Raw genomic sequence first — 14,557 nt, 5'->3', positions numbered from 1 at the left:
AGTTCCCCAAGGCGCCCCCGGTAAACCTCATCTTAAAATTTCCCCACAGAAAGAGGTAACTAGGCTCAGGGGCTCACAAAAAGGGAAGTTTCTGATCAGCTTACCGAGGCAGAGGCTTGCAGGTCTCTCTGAAGGGCTTCAATCCTATTGCTTTGTTGCTGGACTGTGGCTTCCAATCTGGCATTTTCAATTTCAAGGCTTAAAAAGAAATACAGGTCTTATTACGGAAATCCACCAGAGCACCAATTCTGAAAGAACAGCGTGAAGTAACGTAATCCAAAACAAAAGCATCCTTCAAAATCGTGTTAACAACTTGCTGTGATGCAACAAGGCTATCCTGTTGTTTTCACACAATCCCAGAAAGTGACAGGCACCTTGCTTCACTGTGTTATTCTCTTACCGTTGCACGTGCTCTTCCAGTTGTTTTATAGTAGTATTAGTCCCAGAAGATGCCAACAGGAGGTCCTGCAGCTTCTGAGAAGAAGCTATTACTTCTCTTTCCTTATTATCCAAGGCAGCCTTCAAGTCATGAACACAATGCTCAGACTGAAGATGCTGTTCTTCCAGCTCCCGCAACTGTAAAATCACAGTAAGAATCCACAGTAGTCAGGGAGCTTTTATATAGAGGAGTCAACTGCTGCTGAAGAATTCAAGTACTGCATATATCTGCACATACGCTCTACTCAAAGAACTGTAGTCATTTCAAGTACATTCAAACCTTCACTTCTACTAGCAAATGAACGCAAACTGTGTTACTTCATCGTCTTTTATACTGGCCTCTCCCATCCCCACACTGGTTTCCTACAGCACGGTTCTGAGCACCGACACTGCCCCTCCCACCCTTTCAGTGACTCACGACACTCATTTGTGTCCACTTGTTTGCTCCTCCATTGAAAATATGAATTAAGAAGTTCATCCTTCTCCTAAAGTGACTTCACAACTCCCTCATAAGGAGATTTAAGGTGATTTCTATTTCAGAACTCCGAGGCCTCTATACTTCAGTTTTTGTAGGTCCCTGCCTTGGAAAGTAGCTTACAATTCACTTGCAAGAAGGCCGCTTAAGGATGGCAAATTACAGCAGGGCCAAAGAACGGGGGAAAAAAGATGCTGAGATGCTGCTTTGCATATACAGTGCAAACACCCCACCTACAAACAAGCTCTGCTTCTTGCTTAGTTCAATCCACATGGTTCTGACACCTGTACTATTAAAAAAAGCCCAAACCCTAACAACTCTTTAAAAGTTCCTTCAACCATGAAGAAGGTTCACATTGTTTTACACACTGTGCACCCAAAACAAAGACAACGACCTTCACACATATTTAGCAAGCTACAAATAAGGAACATATGTTGTATACAAACAGAAGAATATAAAGAAAGAGTGCAATATCCTGAAAAGGGAAATAGTGCCTCAGAGCAGAGGTGAGTTTCGAGAGAGAACAAACTGCTCTGTTCGTACCTAGCCACCAGAAGGCTGCTCCCAACGCAATGCCTTGCCCCTCCAGCTTGCGAGGAGCTCCCCAAAGGGCCAGCTGTGTTTATCACCAAGGGAGGGGAGGAAGAGGGGAAGAGAAAGGACATTGCTGCAATACTACCCCAGAGCCTGAACAGGAGCTTCTGCTGTGGGGTTGAGGAGCAAGATTGTCTCTTACTTGCAAAAGAAACCAGTCGGCTTTATGATGACTGAAGTAACACTATCTTGCACTCTGGAAGAGAAGGCCACGTAGCTGAATGTTTCACTGGCTTCATGAATTATGACCAGGGATCATTGTTAACTTCCTTAGATCTCTCTACTACTGGCTCCCAGAATACCATTTTGTCCTTTTTCACAATGTACAGGAAGGAACAGCCACCCACAGGTTTATTCCTATAGTGACAGGCTTTCCATACCTCAGCTTCAACCCTGTCCAGTTCCTTTTGCAAGCGCAGCTTGTCTTCCTCCAGGTCACTGTGGTAATGCATAGTAACTTCCAGTGAAGCTTCTGACATGGATTGCTTTTTAAGAGCATCGGCAAGCTTCTGCTGCAGCTGTGTGACCCAGTCCTAAAGAAATGGTGTTACGTGAGCACAAAGAATTCAGTAAGAACATGAGAATATGAGGTGTGCTTTTACTTCTTAGGTTACATAATTAGGTCAGTCTTCAGAGTGAATTAAAAGATAAGAAATGTTGCTCGCCACCAGCAGGCACCTGCAAAACTGATGACCTCTCTCCATCTTTCTCAGCTGAGCACCTCCATGCTGCCAGGGGGAAGCAGGGGGAAGCTTCACTGCTTCTATACAATACTAGTAATGAAACTCAAAGGCCAGTGACTGTGAGACCCAGGTCATTAGCTTGACCTGCCTTTGTCCCAGTCCTAAATGAACAGCTGGCCTAGAGCACAAGTATTTCAAGGGCCCCCAGTTACAAATGTGTGGCGGGAGCAGCAGAAGAGGTCAATGAGCCCAGAGGTAAATAAGCCCAAAAGCAAGCAAACCAAGGGGGACCCCACTGCATCCCTCAACAGAAGGTACCTCGAAATCCCTGGGAGATTCAGCATCTTCCTCTTGCTCTGCTCCTTCCGCTGGCAGGGCACCTACAAAGGAGGTAAGAAGCAGCACACTGTGAGTGTTTATCGCACTCTGCTTTTTCCCATCATCCAAACCCAGCACCAAAAGACAAGGAACAGTTCTACTACAGGCCACAGTGATTTTCCTCATCAGCTCTTCCACAGTTAAGGATCCTACCTCCTCTGTCCTGAGCAAGTGCAGCGCATGCAAAGTCAGCAGTCCTCACAGGGCAGGAGCTGCTGAGAACTGCCTTGTCTGCTGCACCACCTGCAGAAGATTCTTCCGTGTTTTCACTGTCCATGTTTTCCGCCAGTAGCTTACTAAAGTTATATACAGAAAGAGAGGAAATGGAGTTGGTAAGAACAACCACATCTTTACATACACGCTTGACTAGGACAGCAACAGCCATTCCTTACCAAGCCTCTCCATTTTCGTTGCCAACTGAGAAACGGTAACACACCTCCCCACACTCCTTACTCTTGCACTACTATTACATGATGAAATATTCACTGCAGGCATGTTCCTTCTCTAGATGCATATTGGTATCTGTGAAGCACTTCAGTACTGCTGGCTACAATCTAAACTGATAAACAACCTCTTCACAGGGAGCACTACAAAAATTAACAAGCCCTCTGGCAGATTCACATCTAACTGCAAGGGTGCTACATCCGCAGGATGCTACATTAATGCTGCAACTATTCACGTCAAGCCAGCCTATGGACTCCTCAAACACAGTCCTGACTTGGAAGGACTTCAGAAATCTTTGACCTGAGAGTTTAGACAGCTCCTAAGTATGATCAAGAGGCCAAAAAAGACTGGGGTTGCATTCTGAGCACTGCATGTGTTTACATTGAACAGGTATTCTATTCTAGAGAGAATGACAGGACGTCAAGGGCAACAAGAAAAGATTCTATAGGTAATTAAGGGATAAAAGGAAGACGAGGGAAAATGTGGGCCCTCTCCGGAATGAAATGGGAGACCTGATTACCCAGGACACGGAGAAGGCAGAGGTACTCAATGACTTTTTTGCCTCGGTCTTCACCGGCAAGTGCTCGAGCCTCACTGCCCAAGCCACAGAAGGCAAAGGCGGGGACTGGGAGAATGAAGAGCCGCCCACTGTGGGAGAACAGCAGGTTCAAGACCATCTAAGGAACCTGAAGGTGCACAAGCCCATGGGACCCGATGAGATCCATCCGTGGGTCCTGAAGGAACTGGCGGATGAAATTGCTAAGCCACTATCCATTGTATTTGAGAAGTTGTGGCAGTCCGGTGAAGTTCCCACTGACTGGAAAAGGGGAAACATAACCCCCATTTTTAAAAAGGGAAAAAAGGAAGAGCCAGGGAACTACAGGCCAGTCAGTCTCACCTCTGTGCCTAGGAAGATCATGGAACAGATCCTCCTGGAAGCTATGCTAAGGCACATGGAGGACAGGGAGGGGATTCGAGACAGCCAGCATGGCTTCGCCAAGGGCAAGTCCTGCCTGACTAACCTAATGGCCTTCTATGATGGAGTGACTACATCAGTGGACACGGGAAGGGCTACAGATGTCGTCTGTCTGGACCTCTGTAAGGCCTTTGACACGGTCCCCCACAACATCCTTCTCTCTGAACTGGAGAGGTATAGATTTGATGGGTGGACTGTCCAGTGGGTGAGGAATTGGTTAGATGGTCACATCCAGAGAGTAGTGGTCAACGGCTCAATGTCCAGATGGAGACTGGTGACGAGTGGCATCCTGCAGGGGTCCGTATTGGGACTGGTACTGTTTAATATCTTCATCGATGACAAAGACAGTGGGATCAAGTGCACCCTCAGCAAGTTTGCAGATGACACCAAGCTGAGTGGTGTGGTCGACACGCCTGAGAGATGGGATGCCATCCAGAGGGAGGTGGACAAGCTGGAGAAGTGGGCTTGTGTGATCCTCATGAGGTTTAACAAGGCCAAGTGCAAGGTCCTGCACCTGGGTTGGGGCAACCCCCAGTATCAATACAGGCTGGGGGATGAAGGGATTGAGAGCAGCCCTGCCGAGAAGGACTTGGGGGTACTGGGGGATGAAAAGCTGGACATGAGCCAGCAACGTGTGCTCACAGCCCAGAAGGCCAATCGTATCCTGGGCTACATCAAAAGAAGCGTGGCCAGCAGGTCGAGGGAGGTGATTCTGCCCCTCTACTCTGCTCTGCTGAGACCCCACCTGGAGTACTGTGTCCAGCTCTAGAGCCCTCAGCATAAGAAAGACACGGACCGGTTGGAGCGGGTCCAGAAGAGGGCCACAAAAATGATCAGGGGGATGGAACACCTCTCCTATGAAGAAAGGCTGAGAGAGTTGGGGTTGTTCAGCCTAGAGAAGAGGCGGCTTCAGGGAGACCTTATTGCAGCCTATCAGTACTTAAAGGGGGCTTATAAAAAAGATCGGGACAAACTTTTTAGCAGGGCCTGTTGCAACAGGACAAGGGGGAATGGCTTTAAACTAAAGGGGGGTAGATTTAGACTAGATCTAAGGAAGAAATGTTTTACGCTAAGGGTGGTGAAACACTGGCACAGGTGGTGGCACAGAGAGGTGGTGGATGCCCCATCCCTGGAAGCATTCAGGGTCAGGTTGGACGGGGCTCTGAGGAACCTGCTCTAGTTGAAGATGTCCCTGCCTGTGGCAGGGAGGTTGGGCTAGATGACCTTTAGAGGTCCCTTCCAACCCAAACTATTCTATGATTCTAACAACATTGAGAGAGAGTAAATTTGGGCTCCTGAGAGAGACCCCTTTCAGGTTTGCTTTTTAACTGAAGCTTAAACACCCCTGCAGCAACAGCAGAAAAGCACTCGCTCAGACCAAGGCTTCTATGAAAAACAGTGCATTAGTGCAACATTTGCATGTTTGCTGCATTAGTGCAACATTTATGCTGTGCCAGAACACTGGAGTAAGGAATGAAGATCTTTTTTTCCTAGAGTAATGCCCATCAAACATGCTTTATTCATAAAGCTGTTTAGAAGTCAGAGTTTACCCAGGTGCCCTTCTCTCCAGCTTCCCATCGATACAGGCTAACAGAATGGGGCAGGGGGAGAAGAAATGAAGTCAGCGTTCAGTGACAAGTGGTTTTGGGCAGATGTTTATGGGCAAGACAAGGCATGCTCCTCGGGATAATGTAGTGCTTTCAGATGGCTGCCACCATGAGGAAAAAGGGCTATTTTCTTAAGCCTAGCTTTTAAGCATACATAACCACCTTCAAGGAGGAATGCCCACGGTGCAAAGCTGTGCACAGGCAGATCCCCACTGAAACAAAAGGCGGGTAGTTCCTGGGCAGTAGGGTTGCACAGAACTTAGCTACGCATGCGGGAATTCTAAGAGAGCATTGTGGGTGGAAGTTCTCCTCAATTTCCACATCCACTCTTGACATGAGAAGGAGATGTATCAGAAGACATCACTGAGCCCGGCTTCAACAAAGGTCTCAACTTATCGTTAAACCTTGGTGCTGTTACCAAAAAGGTTCATAAATCAGCCCAGACACTGACAACTCAGCCCCTCTAACGACAATGTAAACCATTTACCCAACATGTCTAGACATGCGAGCATAATCCACAGCCATGAAGCCAGAGTTATCTTTATAAGACTATCAGCACCATGCCAAAGAAGTTGGATTGCATTCATATCCCTATAAGACTATCAGCACCATGCCAAAGAAGAAGTTGGATTGCATTCATATCCTCTGCAAATGTGGCAACCATAAGAGCAGTCCTAAAGCATCCAAAAGGTGATATGAAATATATCCGCTTCTGCAGGCACCACATTGTCATCATTTTAATCCCTACTTGCTCCCAAAACAATTCTTTCCCCCTTTCCTACAAGCACAGTGAAAGCAAAGCCAAATACACACAAGTGTTGGGAGAATTCAGGTTGGAAGGGACCTCAGGAAGTCTCAAGGCCAACCGCCTCCCCAAAGCAGACTCAGCTACGAGGTCAGACCACGCTGCTCAGGGATCCTTCCACTCTGCTCTTCACAGTCCCCACGGATGGAGGCTGCACAAACTCCTGGGGCAAGCTGTTCGACTGCTTGATTGTCCTCATGCCGAGAAGTTTTCTCCTTACATGCAGTTGGAACCCCTCGTGTTTCACTTTATGCCCCTTGTCACTCAGACAATGTTGCCTCCCTTTCTCCTAACGCTTCCATTGACAACGTTTATGCACCAACTATGCCTCCACTTAAAAAACCCTCTCCTGCAGAGCAGTGGTGCTGCTGAGCTAATGGCAAGGTTCCTGCTGGGTCTGGGTCTGGGTCTGGGTCTGTGTGGGGAGGGGGCACCACAGACAACGCTTTCTTGCAGTCCTCGGTGCAGAAAGTATGAGAGCAGTTGAGGTATGAGAGCAGCCAAGCGCAGACGTGCTTTTACAAGGGGACTCCTTCCATGTGATCCTTCTTCTTTTTCAAAGCTCATTCCCATGCCTCTCATCAATCACTCTTGCAGACGACTAAGGAGACCTGTGTGCTGTTTTGACAAACCCCTCACCTTTCACGCTGATCTTGAGCATGTCCGTCAGCCCCTTTTTTTTGAAGAAACTCTACCATCTCCTTGTGGTGTTTGGAGACAGCAAGATTAAGGGGGGTATATCCCTCCTGAAGGGATAAATAATCCCAGTTAGAAAAACAGACAAGTTCAGTGCTGTTTTGAAAGAGCAGCTTTACCCAAATGCCTAGGTTACCTGGTTCTGAGCATCAATATTGGCATTATGCTCAAGTAACAGACCCGCTACAGCTGTATTAGGAGATAGGACAGCCAGGTGAAGGGCAGTGTTGCCGTCAGCATCTGCCAGATTCGGGTCAGCACCATGCTCTAGCAGAATAGCCACACATTTTTCTTGCTGGCACTGTACTGCCTGGGAACAACATACAAAAAAGGAAAGACTTCCAACTTCTACGTTTCACTCTGTCACAACTCTCCCAGCTTCTGAACGCTGGGAAAGAAGAGCATCTTCAAAGATTAGCTAATCTATACCTATTCCACGCTGATTACCACATGCATGTTTCTACACACGTCTGTGTAAAGAATCCTGCCAGACACCTCTCATTTAATGCACAGTCGATAAGCCCCACTTACAAGAGCATTACATGTTCCACATACCTTCATCAGTGGCGATCTCTTGAAATTGTCAGTGAGGTTCAGCTGGCAGTTCTCTTGTACTAGAAAGCTAACGACATCTGCATGGCCGTTCGCACAAGCAAGATGCAGAGGTGTCCTAAAAATTAAGCATATGAGCTTAACAGACAACAAAAGAACCAAAACTGTGTCGCCACCCAGCCCTGGGGACCCTGCCCAGACTCTGCTCCTCCCGCTTGCTGCTGCTGCAATCCTGCACTGATCACCCACAGGGCAGAAGAGAACTGGTGATGCCTGAGCAGCTGCAAAAACAGCCTGCAAGGAGACCACAGCAAAGCGGCAGGTCAGCGGCATGTGCTCCCAACAGCACGCGAGCAGACCTGGCAGCTACAAGCAATGGAAAGCTCTAGAGTTCACTTTCCCAGCTGACAGGGCAAATCTCACTTTTCAAGCGATTAGCTTGAATGTGATCCTGCACAAAGCCTTAGGGGCAGAAGCATGGCACCCAAAAGCTACCAGGAGAGTTGGTCGCGCCATGCTGATGCTCCTGCTGGATCAGTAGGCTATGCGTCGTAACACACTCCTTGTGCTTGAGAGAGGGCTGCCGAGGACTAGTGGAGCTTGGCTCAGAGCCTCCTGCAGCAACGCCCGCCAGAAGCAGCCAAGGTGTCCCTCAGTGGCCCACAGCCCCTCACCGCTTCTCCTTGTCTCGCCTGTTGATGCTGACTCTCTTCAGCCACCAGTGCCACCGCCTCAGCCAGGCCAGGTTGCCGTGGGCCGCCGCGCGGTGCAGTCTGCCTAGGTCCTTCTCCTGGAGTTCATAGGCACTGGTGGTGCTGGTGGCAGCGCAGGACTGCCCAGAAGTGCTGCCGGAGGGTGACTGCTGCCGCTTCTTGCTGAAGAGTCCCATGACCCTCCACATGCTGCGGCGCATGCTGCGGTACATGCTGCACACATGCAGCAGCCTGCTGGGAGCGACCAGCAGCAGGAGGCACTCGGCAGACTGTTCCAGGCCCCAGGCAAGGACAAGGACAAGGGTGAGGGCGAGGATGAGGAGGAGGAGAGGCACAAGGGAGGCAAGCTCTACCCGAGCGGTGGCCGCCGCCTGGAGCCCCCAAGGAGGGGGCTGGGACACACCGACACTCCCAACCCGGGACGTGCTGCCGCTCCCACAGCGGTGGCGTCAGCACTGAGCACCTGCTCTGTGCCTGCGCAACAATGGCGGCGAGCACGCTCGGAGGCGTCACAAGGGGGCGTCACAGAGGGCGGGGTGACGCCGCCGTGCGGGCCGTGCGGGTGCGGGTGCCTGCTTACAGAGACCAGCTGGGCAGGTGTGAGGGCGGCCCAGTGGGGCGGCCAGGAGCATGGCACAGGGCTTGTGAGGGCTCCCAGGGGCACTGGGTAGAGGGGGCTCTGCCCCCATGACAGGGTGCCCTGGGGCTGGGGCCTGGGCTGCTCCAGCCTGGCCGAAGGCTACAGCAGATGCTGGAGCAGCTCTTGCCTCACTCGCTACTGGTTTTCCCCTCAGTGCATGGCCAGGGGGCCTCAGGACATGCATCCCTGAAATGAAGCTCGAGGTGGGGTCAGAGCCCAGCTCGGGCGGTCAGGGGCCGTGGGAGCTCTCTATAGATGTCCACTGATCGCTCCAAGCCTGCCATGCTGGAGCTCCAGCACGATGTGCTTTCCTCCAACAAAAAAGGTGGCCTGAACTTCCTGCAGTGTGGTGAAAATCAAGGGCCCCATCTCGCTGTGCTGGTGGCTGCTGCTCACCCCCTGCACAGAATCACAGAATGGCTAAGGTCCTCTGGTCCAAGTCCTCTGCTTGAGCAGGGTCACCTAGAGCCAGTTGTCCAGGACTGTGTCCAGCCGGCTTTTGAATATCTCCAAGCATGGAGACTCCACAGTCTCCCTATGCAACCTGTGCCGGTGCTCTGTCACCCTCACAGTAAAAATGTGTTTCCTGATGTTCAGAGGGAACGTCCTGTGTTTCAGTTTGTGCCCATCGCCTCTTGTCCTTTCACTGTGCACCACTGAAAAGAGCTTTGGACTCTCCCTTCAGGTATTTATATACATTGATGAGATTCCCCCTGAGCTTTCTCTTCTCCAGGCTGAATGATCCCAGCTCTCTCAGCCTTTCCTCATGTGGGATGTTCTAGTCCCTTAATCAACTTAGTGGTCCTTTGTTGGACTTTCTCCAGTGTGTCCACATCTCTCTTGTACTGAGGAGCCCAGAACTGGACACAATACTCCCCTCACCAGTGCTCAGTAGAGTGGAAGTATCACTTCCCCTGACTTGCTGGCAATACTTTGTCTAAGGCAGCCCAGGATACCATATTCCTTCTTTGCCACAAAAACACATTGCTGGCTCATGGTCAACTTAGTGTCCATCAGGACCCCTAGGTCCTTTTCTGCAAAGCTGCCTTCCAGGTGGGTGGCCCCCAGCAGGTACTGGTGCCTGCGATTGTTCCTTCTCAGGTGCACTGTCCCTTGTTGAATTGCATGAGGTTCTTGTCAGCCCATTTCTCCAGCCTGTTGAGGTCCCTCTGGATGGCAGCACAACCCTCTGCGTATCAGCCACTCCTCCCAGTTTTGTGTCATCAGCAAACTTGCTGAGGGTACAACTCTGCCCCATCATCCAGATTATTAATGAAGATTTTGAATAGAACTGGACCCAGTATTGACCCCATTGACTGCTAGCCACTGTCCTCCAACTAGACTTTGCACCGCTGATCACCACCCTCTGGGCCTGGCTGTTCAGTTTTCAGTCCACCCTGCTGTCTGCTCATCCAGCCTGTGTACGCATGAACACCTTGTCTATGAGGATCTTATTGGTGACAGTGTCAAAGACCTTACTGAAGTCCAGGTAGACAATATCTACTGCTCTCCCCTTGTCTACCAGGCCAGTCTTTTCGTTGTAGAAGTTTATCAAGTTGGTCAAACATGACTTCCCCTTGTTGAAGCCATTCTGACTACTACTGATGATTTTGTTGTCTGTCATGTGCCTGGAAATGGTTTCCAGGATTAGCTGCTCCATCACCTTCCCAGGGATGGAGGTGAGGCTGATCAGCCTGTAGTTCCCTGGGTCCACTTTCTTGCCCTTCTTGAAGATAGGAGTGACCGTTTTTTTCCTCCAGTCTTTGGGCACTTCTGCCAGTCGCAGTGACGAGATTATCAAGAGTGGCTTCACAATGACATCAGCCAGCTCCCTCAGCACTTATGAGGGCATCCCATCAGGGCCCGTGGACTTACGTATGTCCGGTTTGCTTAAGTATTCCCTGACCTGATCCTCTTCCACCAAGAGTACATCTTCCTTGCTCCAGATTTTCCCCTGGTCTCTGGGACCTGGGAGTCCTGAAGGCTGGCCTTGCTAGTAAAGACGGAGGCAAAGAAGGCATTCAGTACTTCTGCCTTTTCCATGTCCTGTGTAACCAGGTGCCCATCTTGTTAAGCAATAGGCCCACATTTTCTCTGGTCTTCCTTTTGTCACCTACATGCTTAAAGAAGTCCTTCTTGTTGTCCTGGACATCCCTGGCCTGATTGAATTCCATTTGGGCTTTAGCTTTCTTAACTTCATCCCTGGATGCTCGGACAATGTTTCTGTATTCCTCCCAGGTTACCCATCCTTGATTCCACCCTCTGTATGCTTCCTTTTTGTGTTTGAACAAGGAGCTCCTTGTTCAAGCCATCCATGCAGGCCTCTTGGCGTTTTTGCCTGACTTCCTGCTTGTTGGGATGGAACTCTCTTGAGCTTGGTGGAAGTGATCCTTGATTATTAACCAGCTTTCTTGGGGCCCTCTTCCCTCCAGGGCCTTATCCCATGGGACTCTTCCAAGCAGATCTTTGAAGAGGCCAAAGTCTGCTCTCCCGAAGCCTGGGGTTGTGAGCTTGCTTTTCACTCTCCCCTGTTTCCTCAGGATCCTGAAGTCCACCATCTCGTGGTCACTGCAGCCAAAGCTGCCTTTGATTTTCACATCCTCAATGAGCCCCTTGTTCTTAAGGAGTATGAGATCCAGCAGAGCACCTCTCCTTGTTGGCTGCTCTATCACTTGGAGGAGGAAGTTATCATCAATGCACTCCAGGAACCTCCCAGATTGCTTATGTCTTGCTGTGTTGTCCCTGCAACAGATATCGGGGTGGTTGAAGCCCCCCATGAGGACCAGGGCCTGCGAATGTGAGGCTGCTCCTGTCTGCCTGTAGAGGGCCTGATTTGATTGCTCTTCCTGGTCAGGTGGCCTATAGCAGACAGCCATTATAATGTCACCTTACCAGTCCTCTCTCTAATCCTAACCCATAAGCTCTCAGTTGGCTCCTCATCCATGCCCAGGCAGAGCTCTATGCACTCCAGCTGCTCTCTCCCATAAAGGGCAGCTTCCCCTCCTCGCCTACCCATCCTGTCCTTCCTAAAGAACCTGCATCCCTCTATTGCAACACTCCAGTCATGGGAGCCATCCCACTGTGTTTCTGTGATCCCAACAAGACCATAGCCCTGCAACAGCACACAGATCTCTAACTCATCATGTTTATTCCCCCCAGACTGCGTGCATTAGCATACAGGCACTTCAGAGAGGCACCCCAGTATGTTGAATTCCTGGAGAGGGTTTAGGGTATTTCTCCATAATGGTGCCTTGCAGGTACTTCCTTGCTTACATGCAGCACTGGAGGTGTCCTTGCTTAAGCCCCATTTTGTTGATTTTTTCATCTCTTCCTGTCACATCACCCCATGCCCTTTGCTTAGTGAACCTGTCCATCACTCCCCCACAGGACTGCTGTTTACTCTCTCCCTCCCTCATCATTCTTAGTTTAAAGCCTTCCTTATGAGGTCAGCCATCCTATTGGTGAAAATAGCTTTGCCCTGCTTGGTGAGGTGTATCTCATCTCTCTCAAGCAGACGCTGATCTGCAGACAGGGTCCCACGGTTACAGAACCCAAAACACTGTCACCAACACCAGTTCCGCAGCCAGTTATTGGCTTGTCCTCAGCAGCAGGATTGAGGAGAACACTACCTGGGCCCTCATGCCCTTGACTACTGCTCCCAGAGCTCTGCAGTCACTTTTGATACTGTCCAGCTTTCCCCTGGCAGTATCCCTTCCTTGGGAAACTGGCATATCTGCAGGGAATGAGGTCGTGGGAGCAGAGCCAGGACAGCTCGTCGCCTTCCCAGTCCCCTGTGCTGTGAGGGAGGAGAGCGTCTCTCTCATCTTCCTTCTTGCCTTCCTGATCATTCTTCTCTCATTAAGAATGTTTTCTTTAATCCAAACTATTCCCTGTGAAGAGGGGAAGAAGACAGTGTGGTGTTTTCATGTTTCTCTACATGTGTGCTTTAGTGCATATGTCCAGAGTGGTTTGTCGAAGTTGTAATACTTACGTATCTCCTTTTGTTTGAAGAGATGGGGACTGGTTAGGTGGACCTCAGTAGTTGGCTGCTCCTACTGCTACCTGGCCAGACCTGGAACATGACCAACCCTCTCTACTCCCAGGTGTTCAAATGCACAGTAGGATACAGAAGGCACCAAAGTATGAAAATGCAGAGGCATGTGAAATAATGTCACGCTGAACGAGTCTAACTAAGCGGATCAGTACAGCTATGAGCAGAGAAAATAGCAAGGGACTAGAACAGTTCCCTAATTGACAGTCAAGGGTTATGATACAGCTGGTGTTTGTGAAGGGATGCTATAAGGGGCTGCCACCTCCAGCAGCTCCTGTGCCAGTCATTCTTCCTCCTCAGCCACACAGTGGGAAGCTCAGGACTGAGCTTTTGTGTTGGTACAGGGGTCAGCACAAGGAAGGTGTGATTTAGTCCTTGAGTGCTGTGGAGGACAAAAATGTATTAATCAGCAACTAGATTCAGGTAAGCTGTCTTTCCTTTGACATGCCTGTTGCTCTAGCACAGCTGGGAGTGGGGCCTCTTTAGTCTGCTTTTTCTTGTGTCATTGTGCTTTGCAAGGTGTTGCAAAGACTGTTAAACCCAAGAAGTATGGAAAGGGCATTTTGTTGTGAAGAAAGTTAGTAGGTACAAAAAGAGGATGAATATGCTCTGTCTGTAGCACTGCCAGACGAAATGAAGCTTACCAGTAACATGGTCCTTTGTAGCACACCTGCTGGGATGTATAGAACAAGTCCTCGCTGACATGTAACTTGTGAGCCTTACAGTCATTCAGCCCCCAAGGACAGCTCATTTTGTGTTCGCAGAGATGCAATGGCAGTAGGAATCACTGCCCAGCCTAGTGTTCAAAGGAGATGGTGCTGTATAGATGGGGGAGATAGGTTGGGGAATTTGTTCCCCAGTATGTTTGGGAAACAAATCTTATAATACCATCACTGTGGTAGTCAGTGTTTGGTGCCAGTGTTTTCCCAGGTGACCACCACAGTGCAGTCTGTCCCCAGGCCTAGGGTGGGTAAGGTGATTTTGTGTTAGTTAAGTCTCTGTCCACATCACGTGGTGTGTCCTGTAATTACTCCACAAGACAACAAGGAGTCTTGCGGAGTAAATCCTTCCGAATGGCTAAGGATTTCCCCCTGCCCCCTTCTTTTGTGCTTTCCCCAGAGCTTGACAGGCTCTTGCAGCCAGACTCCTGAACTCTCTTGAGCCCTGTCCTCAAAGCTTCCCCTTGCCCGCTGTGAGGGCTCCAGCTGCAGCCTTTTTTAATTTTAGTTTTTAAAATTTTTTTTTGGTAGCTAGCTTTACAACACAACTCAATGCAGAGGGAGGTGGCTAATTAGGCAGCGTTGGGACCTAATGCAGCTTTTCCAAAGGCACAGTGCATGCTTGGACAGGGCTTTTGTGCTGCCTTGTTGCCTTCCTGCCTGTGCCTCCCAAGGAAGGAATGAACTCCCCTGAGTGAAGAGACTAGTAGTTGTCCTCTCAGAAACGTGTTGCTGCTTTCCATGTGCGCTTTTTGCCATCTAGTGGCAGCAACATATTGGTGTACT

At 49.7% G+C, this 14,557-nt stretch overlaps 2 protein-coding genes across 2 annotated transcripts; one reads left to right on the top strand and one right to left on the bottom strand.

Moving 5' to 3' along the window:
* Positions 1 to 2,891: 2,891 nt before the first annotated feature.
* Positions 2,892 to 4,721, top strand: LOC109279696 (the record flags this gene model as incomplete). Its single annotated transcript, XM_019474041.1, is given in 2 exon segments — positions 2,892 to 2,900; positions 3,429 to 4,721. Coding segments are annotated over 2 exon segments (1,302 nt in total), but the record flags the coding sequence as incomplete, so codon positions are not given.
* Positions 4,722 to 6,178: 1,457 nt separating this feature from the next.
* On the bottom strand, positions 6,179 to 8,561 carry ANKRD7 (ankyrin repeat domain 7). The gene is made up of 5 exons (XM_019474040.1): positions 8,323 to 8,561; positions 7,652 to 7,766; positions 7,233 to 7,406; positions 7,040 to 7,146; positions 6,179 to 6,269 (listed from the first exon to the last, which is right to left on the bottom strand). Exons 1-5 carry the CDS (start codon positions 8,559 to 8,561, stop codon positions 6,179 to 6,181), a joined length of 726 nt encoding a protein of 241 aa, XP_019329585.1.
* Between the last annotated feature and the right edge of the window lie 5,996 nt (positions 8,562 to 14,557).

This window comes from Aptenodytes forsteri, unplaced genomic scaffold (genome assembly GCF_000699145.1).
Source record: "Aptenodytes forsteri isolate BGI_AS27 unplaced genomic scaffold, ASM69914v1 Scaffold166, whole genome shotgun sequence".
In the NCBI taxonomy this organism is placed as follows: Eukaryota; Metazoa; Chordata; class Aves; order Sphenisciformes; family Spheniscidae; genus Aptenodytes; species Aptenodytes forsteri.
This window is presented reverse-complemented; position numbering and strand designations above follow the sequence as displayed.